Below are 17,383 nucleotides of genomic sequence, written 5' to 3'. Positions count from 1 at the left end.
CACCTGTGGCCCCTACCCGGCTGCTCCAAATCTTATTCTCTGCTTTGCGATAAGCGGAGAATGAGTCGGAAGTTCTCTGTCCCTTTCTGCGTCATGTGTCGTCCTCTGCAGGGAGGTCGCGCGGCATACCTGGAGAAGGAGGGAGCGCTGTGTGCTCTCCCTCCTTCCTCTGTGTGGCCCTTTTAACGGCTGTTGTAGTCCCTTCATTGCAGACAGCAGAAGGCGCATCCCAAATCTTTGTCCTAATTGTATTTGATGCCTACCCTCACAACACAGACTATGGTCTTGTGCGCCCACCAGCCTGCAGTCTGTGTATAGAGAGTCTCACAAGCTTTGGCTTTGCAGTGCAGCAAGATAGAGAAGCACCACCTCCCAATAGCTTGATTCCTCCAAAGTATATAGCTGGACAGATTAAACTAAACAACACCAGTTTTTCCAGGTGTGTTAGCTCACCAAAAAAGCTGAAACTATATATAGATAGATATAGAGAGAGAGATAGATATATATGAACGAACTTGACTTTTAAGTGAAGCAATCTTTTAACAAAGAGATGCATTTATTTATATAGAGTCGGCCTATTCCACAGTGCTTTGCATTTGGGAATGACCATTTCATTAAAGCAATACTGGGTCTTGACAGACGACGGGGTAAGAAGGTCCTGCTCACAAGCTCACAATCTATGGGAGAGTTTGTTTTCCAGTGTATGCTGTGTTTCTTGATCATAGGCCACAGACTAAACTACTTTGTGGCGCTGTAACCGAAAATACTACGACGCCACTGTTTCTAACAAATATTTAACGCATCTGTGTAGGATTCCTGAAGCTTGTAACTATATATTGTATCCATGGCTGCATCTGTTGTCAGTAGTGAATCCCAGAGTTCAGTCTGCATCTGCGCATAGTGATGGAAATCGAGCTTGGATGAGTGCAGAGCTTGGACGATTTTCTCATCGTTCACATCCAATGTTTTATTTCCCTCAACTTCATAGCAGACATACTGTAAAGGGGGATGTGAAATCAAGCCCCCGATGGGACATAGCATGTGCGTGTAATGTTATAGTAAAGACAGAAGATATAGTGCATGCAGGTGTACAGTACAGACGGGGTAAAGTAAGAATTCACTGTTTTTTGTTTTTTTTTGTTTGCTAGAACAATACTATTTTTTAGTGTATGTGAGGCTGACAATGAATGACAGTCAGAGGGGCGAGGCGCAAGTGTGCAGTAATGCGTAGAACCTTATCAGCAATGACTGAAAGGGAAGACCCCCCCCTCCCCCCTCCCAACATTTCTCAATGAAAAGCATCGATGTGCTTCCAAAAACTTTCAGTTGTTCCAAGTGACTGCAGGGCGCCTCTGAACAGCGATCGATTGCTGGTTAGAATCACATGTAACCCAGCTCTTGCACAGTGAAACAAAACTCTGATTGGTTGTTTGCTGTGGTTTCTCTGTCTGATTGTTTGCTTTGTCTGGTTGCTCGTTAGGGTTGCTCTGTCTGATTGGTTGCTCAGTCTGGTTGCTTGCTATGGTTGGTCTGTCTGGATGGTTGTTAAGCACACATTTGCACTCATAATAAATAGTGCCAAGAGAGAGCAAACCCCCATGGTATTTACATAATCAATACTTCAAAATGTATGCAGAAGATATAAAACATAAGTTTTTCTTTTTTCTGATTGATTACTATAGTTACATCCCAATTGTAGTACCTACAAACATAGGTGGATCATCCATTAGATAACCTATGCTCCTGCCTAGGCCCAGTGAGCACTAAGAAGCCCTGATTACCCTAACCCCATGGGCATACCTCATACCTGTCCCTGTTTAGGCAGGTGTGGGCCACAATAGGGGTGGGGCTTGATTTAAAAGTGGGTGAAGTTTTACATAAATGTGTTTTTGTGGGTGGAGTTTGGACATAACAGGGGCGGGGCTTATTTTGTCCCATATTCTGGATTCTCAATGTTGGGAGCTGTGCATGGGGTCTAAATCCCTCTGCATATAGAGAGTCGTGACCTATGCAGTGTCCGGCAGAAGGCGGTCTCTATGGATTGTTGTTATTTACGATCCTCAGTAATCCTTTTGGGTTTCCAGTTTGACTGTCCAGTCTCCGTGAATACACCTAATTATATTGTACAAGCCAAGCTCTAATGACTCTAATTATTCTATTGTGAAGTCTCCTCTAGGGCTCATTTGCTGTAATTGGGTGTAAAAATTGCATTGAGCCACAGCAACCAATCATCTTTACCCTTATATATATGTCTAGTGCAAGTCAGACAATGAAAGCAAGATCTGATTGGTTGCTATTACTCTGTGCATATTCCATGTTAGTAACTAAGCCTCTGTATATAACCATCTTCGGCATCCATGTGGGGTGTGATTCCTGTGCAGTCCAGATTATCCTAGTAATATGTCTGCATGGGTTACGTTTGTGCTGAACATGCAAATAGGTTTCAAAAACTAATAAAAATAATTTTATTTCTAACCTTTTAGGGTCCACCCGGTCCCCACGGAAATCCAGGCCCTCCCGGACATCCTGGTCTAAAGGTCAGTGCTTAGCTCTCACAATTTTTTAGCCTGTTCTATATATAAAAAAAAACCCTTATATCTTACAGGTGAATCTGCATATACCTTGTCTTGCTCTATGTTATTACATTTGTGCATACAGATAAGCGGACACCATTACAATCTAGTGTATATCTTTATAATCGTGTAATCACCTCTGTGCACCACTGTAGAACAGTGCACCAAGCTCAGTGTACTCTACAGTTTCTTTATATAAATATTATCACACAAATATATAGAGAAATATGTTTGTTTATAAGTGGTTTATTATTGAATCACATAACGGCAGTTTATATAATATTATATGCTATATAATGAAATATAGACAAGCTGCTCAGTGTATAGAGCTGCATCATGTTCTGTATATGTAAGTACATATAAACACTGCAACCTATCATCATCATTTATTTATATAGCGCCACTAATTCCACAGCGCTGTACAGAGAACTCATTCACATCAGTCCCTGCCCCATTGGAGCTTACAGTCTAAATTCCCTAATATAGACACACACACAGACAGACACACAGAGACTAAGATTAATTTTGATAGCAGCCAATTAATCTACCAGTATGTTTTTGGAGTGTGGGAGGAAACCGGAGCACCCGGAGGAAACCCACGCAAACACAGGGAGAACATACAAACTACACACAGATAAGGCCATGGTCGGGAATCAAACTCATGATCCCAGTGCTGTGAGGCAGAAGTACTAACCACTGAGCCACTAGTCAACAGGTGGCACAGGATCGTGCGTCCAAGTGATCTCTGCAATCTATAGGCTTGTTCTGGGAATGTAAAATGGAATTTTGTAGACATTGAAAACGTAATTATCCAATGACCGACCGTCGTAGGTCACCGACTGTCATAGGTCACCAGTCTCGGTGAACTCATAGGGGGGGATTCAATTAGCAGCAAGGTTCCACAGTAGCCACGCACATTATGTCTCTATGTGATGTGTAGGTAATGATTAAACGACCTCATAGGGGTGCGAGCAAAAATGAGTGATCTTATTACCGTAATTTGCGCAGAAACACAAAGAGGCTACTACGGAACCTCACAGCTAATTGACTCACCCCCAAAAACTGCAGATCGTAATATTAAGAAGTGGGTGTTGAATATTATTTTCAGCCTCACTTGGGGCAGATATCCATGCATCTTACGTGACCATTACTGAATGTGGACCTGATAGAATGGCTTCTGTCTCAGAGTTTGACAAGACTGGCCTGTAACAACCCTACAATAGCTGCAGCTCATAATGCAAAGCCCCCCGCTCTGTTTATAGCACCATCTAGTGGAAGCCACTGGCTTCACGTCGATAGCTGCATTGATCCAGAATCTGCCTGGCAGTGTCCCGTTTCTGTGAGTCAATGAGTGCCAGATCTGGGGCTACGCTTGTAACATTTTCCCCTATCCAGAGTGTCCCTCAAGTCCTCCCAATCATCCCCGTCTTCATAGTGTACTTTTCCTCCGGCCAAGTCGAGGTTGTAAACTATCGGTGTAGACATAACTTGTCTATTTTCGAGAAGGGATGATCGGTGTGATAATGTGGTGCTGGCAGCCAGATTGTTTGTAGCTATACTGACGTACACTGCAATCCGGCTGAGAGCATCTTGTGATTAATGGGGTTTTCATTTATCCCTCTCCCCGAAGCTACAGACGCAGGACCCATATTTATCTTTAAACAGCTAGACTGTTGTATATGTCGGCTCCCTGTCATTTGCATATCGCGGTAGTGGTAAAAAGAGAATTGGGACAATAGACTAAATAGATAAATATTGACAAACCTCAATATATTTTGTTACGTGCTGCTAGATAAAGATGGATAATTGACTTAAAATTTCTCATTTGAATATTTTGTGTTAATGTATTTGGGGAAAAGATCTTTGGCAATCCTGTGGGTTTTCCACGCATTGTTTCTTGCGGCCAAACCTCACGGGAAATAGAATGTGTGGAATCCTCGCGTAATTTAGAATGCTGTAACGGCTTTCGACCACCAGAAGACTATAGTGCGCGTGTTTAGGTTTTCGGTGCAAGAGCACCTTTTCCTTTAATGTAAAAGCCTGTCTGTTATCCTTAAAGGAATTGTCCACCTTTATACTACTTGGGGGCATCAATCTCCCAAAGAAACTCCTTAGTGTGGTTCCCCCTCACTGTTACTAGACTATCGCCAAAGGAGGACAGCAATATACGTCAAACTCCCGCTCACTTGTGTCATGTGACTGCTTAACGGTCTCCATGGTTCAGTGTGTAAAAGTTATTGATGGATAACACATCTAGTATATAATATAAGCATAGCCTCATACAAGCAACTTGTTACTGGGTATGTGTTATCGGAACCCCCCTGTTTTCAGTAGTGCAGGGTTAACAGGCAATAAGCCGAGATGACGGGAAGGTCCCCAGCAAAGCCGCACTGTGATAACTTCAGCCGGCACAGAGATTACCCATCCAAGCTTGGCAGAGCCCGCTGACATTCATTCACAGATACAGCGCATCTGTGTCGAATCATGTCTCTGCCTCCTACCGCTCACACACATCCAAGAAAAGCAAATTAACAAGCTCCCGGAGCATTTATGGGAAGCTGAAAAGATTACGAGCGCATACCTGCTGAGAAGGAAGCCTCTAAGCTGACAACGGCTTTGGTAATCATCTGGATGGCTCGCAGGCCCTACCGGCCTGTTGTTTTGTAAGTTAGCTGGGCCCAGTGGCAGCCAGCGGGGAGAGGGTTAACCATTATTTGGAGGGCGCCCGGAGATCAACACCTAATACCACAGTATAAATGGAGAGCTGTGCAAACTCTGGCAAATGTATCTGTTCCTACAAGTGGCTGGAGCCGTCAGTCATACAGATTGACTCAGCAGATGGGACGAAGAGTGTCGAAGTACGCCGTGCTTCTAATATATCTCTCGCGTCGACTCTGGACTGGAAGTATACTGTAGATTTGTCAGTCAGCGGAGAAATATCGCTCGCGTCTAGGGATCCGCGACCTAAAAAACGGCAGCCAATCATTTTGCTGTCCTGTGTTTACCTGTACGTTCATATTCGGCTTTTACAACGTGTTTACGCTGGACCCTTTCCTTGTACATTCCTGCTTCGGACGAGTGCTCAGCAAACATTTTTTAAACATTCACAAACGGCCTCACGGCGCTCCTGTGATCAATCACGTCGTAAAAAAACACACAACCCTTGGTTTATGAATCGGAAGCTGCTGAATAAATACATATGGCACATCAATTTTTAGTAGGTAAAATTCACAAAAATGTTTCTTAAATCTTTCCATACTTTGATCCTAGTTCTTTACATACTTGTCTACGTTTTGGTTCTCCCGCTCAGGTGAGGTGGGCGGGATGATTTGTGTCATCACATGGGCTGGACAAGGCATATGTTGATGCTAATTGTCATCGCACCCAGTGCTTAATGACACAATTGCATAACCAAGGCACGTCCCCTCCAATGCAGCTCAATATGTGTCAGCAATTACTGAGGTCATTTGTGTATTAACGTATAACATTGATATCACTAATTCCTAATGAATTTTTAGGGTGTGTTCTGCTGAACATTGGTTCATGAAACAATATGGCTGCCTTTACCGGTTACCTCAGAGATTGATAGGCTGCATGGCTAGAGGCGTGGCCCATAAAATGGCCACCACCTTTAACCTATCTAGGCAACATGTGCTCTTTAAATGTTTGAAATTCTAGCTGAGAGTGAAGTGTTTACCTTAATTCTACTTTTACTTTAATTCTACATTAATACTAATCAGTAATAGTAATTTATCTAAATGTTTGTATTATTATACGTTATTAATAGCTCTTTAAATCAAAATCATTTATTGCGTAAAACATCGATTTTGCTATACACATTTCCTTTTTTTTTTTTTATCAGATTCCCTTGTGCGTTTTAAATGCTTGTCGTGAAAATATTCATTAAGAACTGTATATGGAGAAGTCTGTTTTGTTCCAAGTTTTCTTTTAAAACCATAATTGGGTTTTTCTCTCCTGACAATAACTATTAATCGGGAAATGAAACGGCAGTTTTTCTCTCCTCTCATACTGTACTGCAGATATAGGGTACCCGTGGTACAGACCCAGCCTGGCAAGGCATGCTGGGACATGTATGTGATTTATACATCAGGGGTGAGCGACCATCAGCTTCCACTGAATGTTGTTTTTCTTTTTTTCTTTTTTCCAGGGTCAGAAAGGTGATCCTGGCCTCTCTCCAGGAAAAGCTTTGAATGGACTAAAGGTATCTGCCTCAAACTATCTCCCGTCTCTAGTCCCATCCCTGGCCTGTGAAAGCCATGTCATTTCTTGTCTATGGCAGGACAACAAGGATCCGGTCACCTTATAGTATGGCCTTTAACAATATTACTAATGAAAGCATCACTAATTATGGAACTGCATGTGATGGGAGTCTCTCGGTCATCCTGCGGCTCTTCAGGTGTTGTGAAACTACAAGTCCCAGCATGCCCTACCAGCTGTCGTCTGGCTATGAGCTAGCAGAGCATGCTGGGACTTGTAGTTTCACAACACCTGGAGAGCCACAGGTTGGCCAGGTCTGAGGTAAACCGTTCTATGAACCATGCCAGGGGCGTGGTCTGTAGCTCTTGTTTCCTGCTCCAAAATAGGCCAATTAGCTAATGCCGCAAAATCCACTTGGGCACATTTATGAAAACCGGTGACGTTAGAAAAGGTGCTGTAACCCATAGCAACCATTGCTTTCCGACCCATAGAAACCAGTCCTACATTTGATACAGGTCCATCATAATTTGGGGCGTAGATCTGGGAGACATCTGCTACCTCCTCCTTCAGTTATACACAGCCAGCCTCAGAGCAATGGCACATTGTTTTCTTTCTGTGAGGTATGACTCATTATTTTCCTTCGCGCTGACTGGAAATAATAAGAGGGACACATAAGTCTTGCGCCTGTAACAGTGAGCGATGTTCCTACCAGCGACTTCCTGTGGGACGTGTCAAGCCAGTGGGGACCATTATTTAGATCCGTGGAGGGCTGACGTTCATGGCTGGCATATCGTTAATAAAGACCGGTCAAGGGTAGCCGCCCTGGGTCTCTCTTTCTCTCTGGCGCTTGCTAAATCTGTTGTGAAGAATGTTCTTTTTTTTCTTTTGTTTTTTTTCTGTTGTAGGGAGACCCTGGATTGGCCGGTCTAACGGGCGTTCCTGGGCCTCTGGGTCGAAAGGTACGTCCATTTCTTTGTACAATTTGATTTTGTAGAAAGTGCAGGTGAGTTGAGGAGACGGGGAGCATGGTCAGTCATGTGTGAAAGTAAAAGATTATGATTGGGTACGATGTAACGGAGAGTATGGGATTGCCAGTAGCTAACTGGTTTGGTTGGATTGAGAGTGTGACATCACTGCTTTGCTGGGGAGTTGCCGGAGATGAACCTTTATCACTTCTTCTCCGCTATCAGCTGATGCGGTGATCTGCCGTAACAACATGGCCGTCTGTATGCTCAGTTACATAAATAGTATTTGAATGTCTGTAGCTTTATTGATTTGAGAACGAGCAGAAAGCAGCTCACACTGCATGCTGGCAATCCGAATACAATTTAGTTGTATTTTGCCAACATTCAGAACCACTGTTTGTGTTCACGTAACATAGAAAAGAAAAGCGTGTGCACGTGCCAAGTTTTTACCAACATTTATTTCTTTAATATTAATCCTTTATAATAGATGAACACCGGAATAAAAATCCAATTGGACGTCTATACGTTCACACTTGTGTACATGATCAATGTGATCACACAATGTACAATAAGCAGCAACGGGCAACCAAAATGGCTTTGACATACATACTCTGCTCCCCACTTATATTCAACTAGATGAAGATTAGGATCAAGACATTGGTTCACATGTGTACATGGTTTCAAAACTACAAATCATGCAACTGGTACATCTCCCTGTGTGTGTAGTGGGCAACTAGTACGTCTCCCTGTGTGTGTAGCGGACAACTAGTACATCTCCCTGTGTGTGTAGCGGACAACTAGTACATCTCCCTGTGTGTGTAGCGGGCAACTAGTACATCTCCCTGTGTTTGTAGCGGGCAACTAGTACATCTCCCTGTGTTTGTAGCGGACAACTAGTACATCTCCCTGTGTTTGTAGCGGACAACTAGTACATCTCCCTGTGTTTGTAGCGGACAACTAGTACATCTCCCTGTGTTTGTAGCGGACAACTAGTACATGTCCCTGTGTGTGTAGCGGACAACTAGTACATCTCCCTGGGTTTGTAGCGGACAACTAGTACATCTCCCTGTGTGTGTAGCGGACAACTAGTACATCTCCCTGTGTGTGTAGCGGACAACTAGTACATCTCCCTGTGTGTGTAGCGGGCAACTAGTACATCTCCCTGTGTGTGTAGCGGACAACTAGTACATCTCCCTGTGTTTGTGGCGGGCAACTAGTACATCTCCCTGTGTGTGTAGCGGACAACTAGTACATCTCCCTGTGTGTGTAGCGGGCAACTAGTACATCTCCCTGTGTGTGTAGCGGGCAACTAGTACATCTCCCTGTGTTTGTAGCGGGCAACTAGTACATCTCCCTGTGTGTGTAGCGGACAACTAGTACATCTCCCTGTGTGTGTAGCGGGCAACTAGTACATCTCCCTGTGTTTGTGGCGGACAACTAGTACATCTCCCTGTGTTTGTGGCGGACAACTAGTACATCTCCCTGTGTTTGTGGCGGACAACTAGTACATCTCCCTGTGTTTGTGGCGGACAACTAGTACATCTCCCTGTGTTTGTGGCGGACAACTAGTACATCTCCCTGTGTTTGTGGCGGACAACTAGTACATCTCCCTGTGTTTGTGGCGGACAACTAGTACATCTCCCTGTGTGTGTGGCGGGCAACTAGTACATCTCCCTGTGTGTGTGGCGGGCAACTAGTACATCTCCCTGTGTGTGTAGCGGGCAACTAGTACATCTCCCTGTGTGTGTAGCGGGCAACTAGTACATCTCCCTGTGTGTGTAGCGGGCAACTAGTACATCTCCCTGTGTGTGTAGCGGGCAACTAGTACATCTCCCTGTGTGTGTAGCGGGCAACTAGTACATCTCCCTGTGTGTGTAGCGGGCAACTAGTACATCTCCCTGTGTGTGTAGCGGGCAACTAGTACATCTCCCTGTGTGTGTAGCGGGCAACTAGTACATCTCCCTGTGTTTGTGGCGGACAACTAGTACATCTCCCTGTGTTTGTGGCGGACAACTAGTACATCTCCCTGTGTTTGTGGCGGACAACTAGTACATCTCTCCGTGTGTGTGGCGGGCAACTAGTACATCTCCCTGTGTGTGTAGCGGACAACTAGTACATCTCCCTGTGTTTGTAGCGGACAACTAGTACATCTCCCTGTGTTTGTAGCGGACAACTAGTACATCTCTCCGTGTGTGTAGCGGGCAACTAGTACATCTCCCTGTGTGTGTAGCGGGCAACTAGTACATCTCCCTGTGTGTGTAGCGGGCAACTAGTACATCTCCCTGTGTGTGTAGCGGGCAACTAGTACATCTCCCTGTGTGTGTAGCGGACAACTAGTACATCTCTCCATGTGTGTAGCGGACAACTAGTACATCTCTCCGTGTGTGTAGCGGGCAACTAGTACATCTCCCTGTGTGTGTAGCGGGCAACTAGTACATCTCCCTGTGTGTGTAGCGGGCAACTAGTACATCTCCCTGTGTTTGTAGCGGACAACTAGTACATCTCCCTGTGTGTGTAGCGGCCAACTAGTACATCTCCCTGGGTTTGTAGCGGCCAACTAGTACATCTCCCTGGGTTTGTAGCGGCCAACTAGTACGTCTCCCTGGGTTTGTAGCGGCCAACTAGTACGTCTCCCTGGGTTTGTAGCATGTAACTAGTACTACTGATGAGACAGACATATCTATAGTCTCAGGTTTAACAGTGCTGTTCTGCACATATTGTGGGACTTAATAGCTCTTTGTGACAACAGGATAATGTTACACAGCTACATTTTTATGCAATGTTTCTGAAAGGGCACCACGAAACTGTGTGCCTTGGAAATGAGGAAAACATCTGAATTACTGTCCAATAACACATGTTGTGTAGCAGAAAAGTTTCCAGTAGAAATTAAGTTCAGAAACAAATATTGGAACCTTTCACTGTTTCCTAAAAATAAAAATGACTCCTTCATGCGGATAAGGCCAATGGGTTCTTTGCATTTAAGGTCCTGAACAAGAATCCATGTAGGAGAAAATACGGTCAAACTTTTTTGTCAGAATGGTCTAAAGGAGATTTGTTGGCTGCTAATATTTATTGTGAAATGATTGCTGGTACTGTGCCTACCTTTGAAAAATAACTAAAATAATTTTTCAGATAGGAACCATGAAGCTTATATACATTGTTCTATGTTTACCTGACAATATGTCATTAGTTACCTCCACACTCCATTAAGGACAGCTAAAGCTCCTCCCACATCTCCAAGAACAGGACAAAAGTCTAAGACTGCAGTCATTTAAGTGGCTGTGACATCACTGTCCCCGTCTGCCTAGTACTTTTCTGTAGAGCAAACCATCCTGCCTAGTCAGAGAAGCAGCTCCAATGCTGCAGATAGCATGATGGACATATTTACTTAAGTACAGTCCCTTCAGGTGTTCCAGGTATATTATTCAGTACAGCCTTTGCTATATATTCATCATCATCAGTTATATAGTACCATTAATTCCGCAGTGCTGTACAGAGAACTCATTCACATCAATGCCTGCCCCATTGGGGCCTACAGTCTAAGTTCACACACACACACACACACACACACACACACACACACACACACGGGTCAATTTTGATAGCAGCCAATTAACCTACCAGTATGTTTTTGGAGTGTGGGAGGAAACCGGACCACCCGGAGAAACCCACGCAAATACGGGGAGAGCTTACAAACTCCACACAGATAAGGCCATGGTTGGGAATTGAACTCATGACCCCAGTGCTGTGAGGCAGAAGTGCTAACCACTAGGCCACTGTATATTAATGCAAAATAGTGGTTTGACTTGCTCTGTAACAGTAGTTTTGTTGAACGCCTAAACAAGTCATGTGCACACGCATAGCGGACATCATTTACTAGGCCCAGTGGATGCGCAACACGAATCGCCTTGGTCTAAAATCAGTGCACCTACGCGGTCCGCACGGCGCGCTTAAAGGCGCTCGACTATTCTTTGCTCTTTGGAGACGCCCCTACGCAAGGGATATTCGGTTTTTGGGATAGCGAAAAAAATCTTAAGAGGCGCACTGTGTCCAGCCTAGTTCCACTTTCTAAAATACTACCTAAGAATGAGGGGACACTGGGGCAGTCTGTTGCATGCAGAACCCACCCCTGCTTTAGCCAAAATATTTATAATTTTTGGCATGTAGAATCCTCTACCAATTTAACAGGCTGTGTTTGGCTGCAGCATAAACTATGCAGCATGCTATGAGTGCTATGAGCCTATGGGGCACAGCATTACTTGTGTTATTCACAAGAACCAACCAGGTAGAGGGGACAACTAGATGTTTCAGCTTCCTGCTTAATAATCGCTTCAATATCATCTCTCTGAGACTTCAGCCACTTGTAGAGCATTATATTACTCTTCTATGAAATCCTCTACAGAGATCTTAAGTCGTCTCTTCTTCTGCAATGGTCAGAACCCCAGGACACTCTGATATAAATTTATGCAGTTATGTGTATTGAAACAAAATAAACGTGGCATAAAATTACCAGCAGACGGGCAGACCCACACGGTTGTGCCAGTCGATAAAAATCAAATATATGAGTCTCTTTCAAAGTCTTCCAAACGGAACAAACCTGGGCCAAATTATGCCGTTCCTCCCACAGAGTGAAGGGTAGGAGTATTAGATACATTTATACATATCCGTATCTCTATCCGAGAAGCAATAATGTATTCCATAAATGAAGAAGTAATAATGTATTTCATAAACGATATGCATCCTACTAGATTTGGGTAATTGCAGTCTGGAGAAGATTTATAATCCCTAAAATTATGAATATTGAGACCTCCCTTTGATGCTAAGCTGGCCCTTGCCTCTCCCTAAGAACATCATGCTGGCTATATAAAGAGGAATTGTCTTCATGTGATATATTCGTGACGAGACCAGTTTTATTCAGTGACACCTGTTAGGGAGCAACATTTTGGCCAAATGCCTCTTTTAACTAGTTCGGTGATCATGGTGGCAACAATTAAGATGTTTCATAATCATTTTTAAGTGCACCTGTAAATATATAAACAGGTAAAATAAGTTGCCTTAATTTGTTGGTCCTCATGTTTAAGCTGTTTGTCCTTCACTGACAGTTATACAACATGGAAGATTAATATCCCACTGTCACCAATAGTCCCTCGTTGTCCTCTGTCTCAGGGACCAGAAGAATGTTTAAGGTTACAAATCCCAAACAGAAGTATGTTAAAGTACATCTGTTGTCTGCCAGCTGCCCCCGATTTAGACTGGACAGTCCCGATCCGCAGACCTCGTTATAGGCGGGTCTTTCGCCTAATAGGTTGGAGTTTCATCCAATAGTGGGGGATTGTGGTAGAGGCGGGGTTTGGTTGAGCAGGGGCGGGGTTTATTTTCTCTCAATTTCTCTTATTTTTAAGTGACAGTACATTAATTACACACTTTTCTAATTTATTGGTATAGATATGTCCCGTGTTTACATGCGTTTAGTGGAAATCCCCCATCACTTTACCTCAAACCTGCTAAAAATAAACATAACACGGTGAAGGTGGCCATACAGTGGTCTAGGAACAACATTCCTGAGAATACAGCCAATCGCTTGTCTTGCCTCAGTGACGTCACCACTTCCCAGCGAGTTAATAGGCTGCACTCTCAGGAATATTAGCTCCGCCTGCAAAATGGCGGCCCACAGTCTGTCTACATTGCCATCTGCTTCATAGCTAGCGTGTGTTTGCTGAATTTCTTATTCATGAACGTAGTTGTCTGATGATAGTAGCAGAGCTCCATTGATGCTGTGCTACCATCCGTGAAATCAACACAGAGAAGACTGAAACATAATTGTTTACTTCTGAATCGGACTATTCAGTGAAAGCTCAATTTTGTATATGTTGTATGTGAATTTTATTGTATAAACTCTGTCCTGAATTTTGTCTTCCCTATTTATCTGACAATTGCCTCTTTTTAGGGACAAAGGGGTTATCCTGGACCCCAAGGTCATCCTGGTGAACCGGTAAGATGATATAAATCAGCTTTTGACACGTTCGTCGTTCAGCTGTTTAATAAATACTAATCCATTTAAAGTATGATTAAAGTCACAAGAAAACTTTATTTTGTGAGCATTGTGGACGTTTGTGTAGTTTTGCTAGATGAGGGTTCAAAATGGTTTTAGGACTTTAGATTGACATTAGTCATTTACAATTGTATCCTCCGTTCTTACATGTACTGTAGATGATGCATTTTCTTGTGTTGAGCTCATATGATGTACATTTGTGTAAAACACATGTAGATTATCTGTCTGAGAAGGACGTTTAATGCACGGTCTCTCGAGCAGCAAAAGTATTAATGCTGTTTCTTCACACGCCGGAGCCTTCCTGGCCGGTCTCTAGAGTACCCTGAAAATGACAGCCAGGAATACTTATAGAATTATACAAAAATAAATGTGTGTTTTTTTTTGTTTTTTTTTTTAATGTGACTTGAGTCCAAAATCGCCAGCTCTGAGTTTTTCATGCCTGAGCTGCGCAATTAACCCCCGCAGCTCCGCTCCGCCGGGCCAGTGACAGGCTGAATGCTCACACTGTAACCCTCTTGTTCCCCACCAGCCCCATGTTTGGATAAGTTTTTCGGCTGCACAGGGATGGAAATGAATGGTGAGGTTGTTTCAATAGAGCCCATTGACTCTTTAAAAGCATCTTGGCAGCGAGTTGCTGCCTCTATCCGTTCCATGTGTTGCAGATAAAGACGTCGCTGACACCTTAAAGGAACTCATCTCATTTCGTTATTTGTTTAGGAACCAGGATAGTCTCCCGTCAGGCAGCCTTGATGGGTATTTTTTCAGAATTTTAGCATTAGCGGACGGCTGAGGGGGGGGCTTATTAATCGGCAGCGAGTGATTTTGACGGGGTGTGCCTTCGTTTCTTTTGCAGGGAGAGCACGGACCGGATGGAAGCCCAGGGGCCAAAGGTTATCCTGGCAGGCAGGTGCAGTAACTCTTACCATGCTGTGAGCAGGTTATCTCTATGCAGGGGGTAGATAGACCAGGGCTCATCCTGGGCATTGTGTTTGTCATTTAAAAGGCAAATGTGTTTTGTTATGAATCAGCCAGGGATTTAACTATAGGATAGTGTCCTGTAATCTATGTTACAAAAAAATAAGATATCTAGGTAATATTTTTCTCCCTGTTTAATGATCTGGAGTTTGCTGTGCGTCCAGGTGTCTTACTGCAGCAGTTCAGCTGAGGACGACCTTTACTTAATCCAGTGTTGGCTAACCTGTGACGCTCCAGGTGTTGTGAAACTACAAGTCCCAGCATACCCTTCCAGCAATAAGTGGCTAAATATTGGCAAAGCATGCTGGGACTTGTAGTTTCACAAACACCTGGAGTGTCACAGGTTAGCCAACATTGACTTAGTCCATTTAATCTGTCGGAATGCTTACGCAACGCTATCGGCAAATTATTGTTTGTGTAGATTTGCAGCACAGTGAGTGTGTTTGAGAAGTGAATATCGTGGGAAGAAAAACAGGTACTCGCTCGTCATTCAGTTGCTATCATCCACGAATAAGGAGATGGACGGACAGTTGAAGGTTTGGCCTCTTTGCCGTATAAAACGCGGTCATCCTTTTTCTATTCCCTTATCGAACGACCATAGATGTCCATATAAAAACAGCATCCCGGCAGGATGTCTATGTTTCCCTCCAGATTACATTATGTATCCTAACTAGATCGTTTCCGGTGCAGAATATCTCCCAATTTCTTACAAGAAAGGACTATCTTGTTCTTCGTTCCGTATTCTCTTGATAAATCGGTGTATGTCCCAACATTGAGGCTAATGCCCATGTAGACTCCACTGTTTCTTCCCGTAACAACTATGTGTAAGTGTATATATGTCTTAGAGTATGGGTAGAGTATTATGTTATACTGATTCATTTGTTAAAATATATTCCCACGGGAATTTAAATGGACAAAGGGGGAAAATAAATGAACGCACCCAACTATGCAGCCTCCTGCAAAAATTAGAATTTTTTTTTTTGTGGGACAAGACTATTTGTTTGAATAAACAATGTAGAAGACACATTTAGGGGTTGCGATCTCGGTGGTGTAAAGGTGGTAGTGTGCAGGACTTCACAGCAACGTCTTCACGCCATGCGCCCTTCCAGCCGGACCTGTAATCCGAGGCGTAGATTCAATGCCCATGGGCAGTTCCCCAAACCAGAACGTAGAGCCTGTGACTATGCTTAAGAAGGAGGACAAGTCGTCACACTTACGCACTATGAAACACTGTGGTATCTACTATCTAAATGGCCTTTAGTAAGTGAATAGAGAAAGGGATATAGAGATTCTAAAAGTAGAGTTGTTGCCCATAGCAACCAATTAGATTCTAGCTATCATCTGCTAGAATGTACTAGATAAATGATAGCAGGAATCTGATTGGTTGCTATGGGCAACACCAACTTTTCCTCTTTGAATTTGCCCCATAAAGTGATACTGGACCGTTATGTGTGTGAATTTGCACACGCAGAGATCTTATATAAATAAAACACAACTTGACATGTTGTTTTGTAACATTGATACCGGACGCTACACTATATTTAAAGCAGGTAGTTTTTAGCGAGCTGGTGAAAGTCACAAGTATACAAGTATATGCATGTTTCTACCTGTGCACAGATGTATACATACATCACTAATGTGAGGCACCATATTGGTCTATCTGCTGGTCTAACAGTACAGTGGGAGCTTGGCTATAATCTATTCCTGTTAATGTCTCTTATGGAAAACATCTGCAAAGAAAATGCTTTGTCCATGTCTGTTATATATGCAGAGGATGTGCTTGATTTTACTATTCTTAGATATTATGGGGCAGATTTATCAAACCTTCTAAAAAGAAAAAGTGGAGATGTTGCCCGTAGCAACCAATCAGATTTTAGCTGTCATTTATGTAGAATGTACAAAGAAAATGATAGCTAGAATCTGGTTGCTATGGGCAACACCTTCAATTTTACTTTTTAGAAGGTTTCGTACTAGATATTCGATAGCTACCTATGTGTTGAATAAAATATAATAAAACAAAGGGAGCATGAGGTGTGATTTTAAGGAAAACTTAAGTCCAGTAATAAACCTGCTTATCTCATCAAGTGCCCCAAAAAATATGGCCCTGACTGTGTCAGATGTCCTAGTGTGCAAAGAGGTGTCTGTACAATGTATGGTATAGTAGATGGCTTGACCGGGTATCACTGTGCGTTACTTGACATAATGTTATTTAAGTTGTACTAACAGATGTACACCCATTTAGGGGTTATCCAAATACAAAGTCAGTGCCACCATAACAATTTTAATGGTAACGATACAGAAGAAACATGTACGTGAAGCAGTATTGAGAGAGGTTGGGGGTTCTGTGTTTAACCAAAATGGCTGCTGTATCGTCCCTATGGGAACAACACAACCAATAGGCCACGCCTCTCCCATAGACTACCCACTCCCACGTCACGAAGTTAAAACAAGTTAAGTTTAGACCTTTCTACCTACCCTGCCAAGTACCCTTCCACAAGTCTTACTCTGCTCTAGGGCAGCTATTATGTCCTAATACAATTCACTGTGAGAAAAGAGATCATTATAACTATGTTTTGCCTTCTCTGACCGTAATTCCAGTG

General features: G+C 43.3%; 1 protein-coding gene across 2 annotated transcripts in view; it reads left to right on the top strand.

Moving 5' to 3' along the window:
* The window catches only part of COL27A1 (collagen type XXVII alpha 1 chain), a 199,965-nt gene that overhangs the window by 39,326 nt on the left and 143,256 nt on the right, over positions 1–17,383 (top strand). For both annotated transcript variants that reach the window (XM_075185183.1, XM_075185182.1), the window contains exons 5-9: positions 2,484–2,537; positions 6,742–6,795; positions 7,697–7,750; positions 13,704–13,748; positions 14,662–14,715. In XM_075185183.1, the coding sequence (XP_075041284.1) occupies positions 2,484–2,537; positions 6,742–6,795; positions 7,697–7,750; positions 13,704–13,748; positions 14,662–14,715 (261 nt within the window). The remainder of the gene's footprint in view (positions 1–2,483; positions 2,538–6,741; positions 6,796–7,696; positions 7,751–13,703; positions 13,749–14,661; positions 14,716–17,383) is intronic.

The sequence above is a fragment of the Mixophyes fleayi genome, chromosome 9, assembly GCF_038048845.1.
Source record: "Mixophyes fleayi isolate aMixFle1 chromosome 9, aMixFle1.hap1, whole genome shotgun sequence".
NCBI lineage: Eukaryota > Metazoa > Chordata > Amphibia > Anura > Limnodynastidae > Mixophyes > Mixophyes fleayi.
Note: the sequence above shows the minus strand (reverse complement) of the source record. Positions and strands in the feature narration are given on the sequence as shown.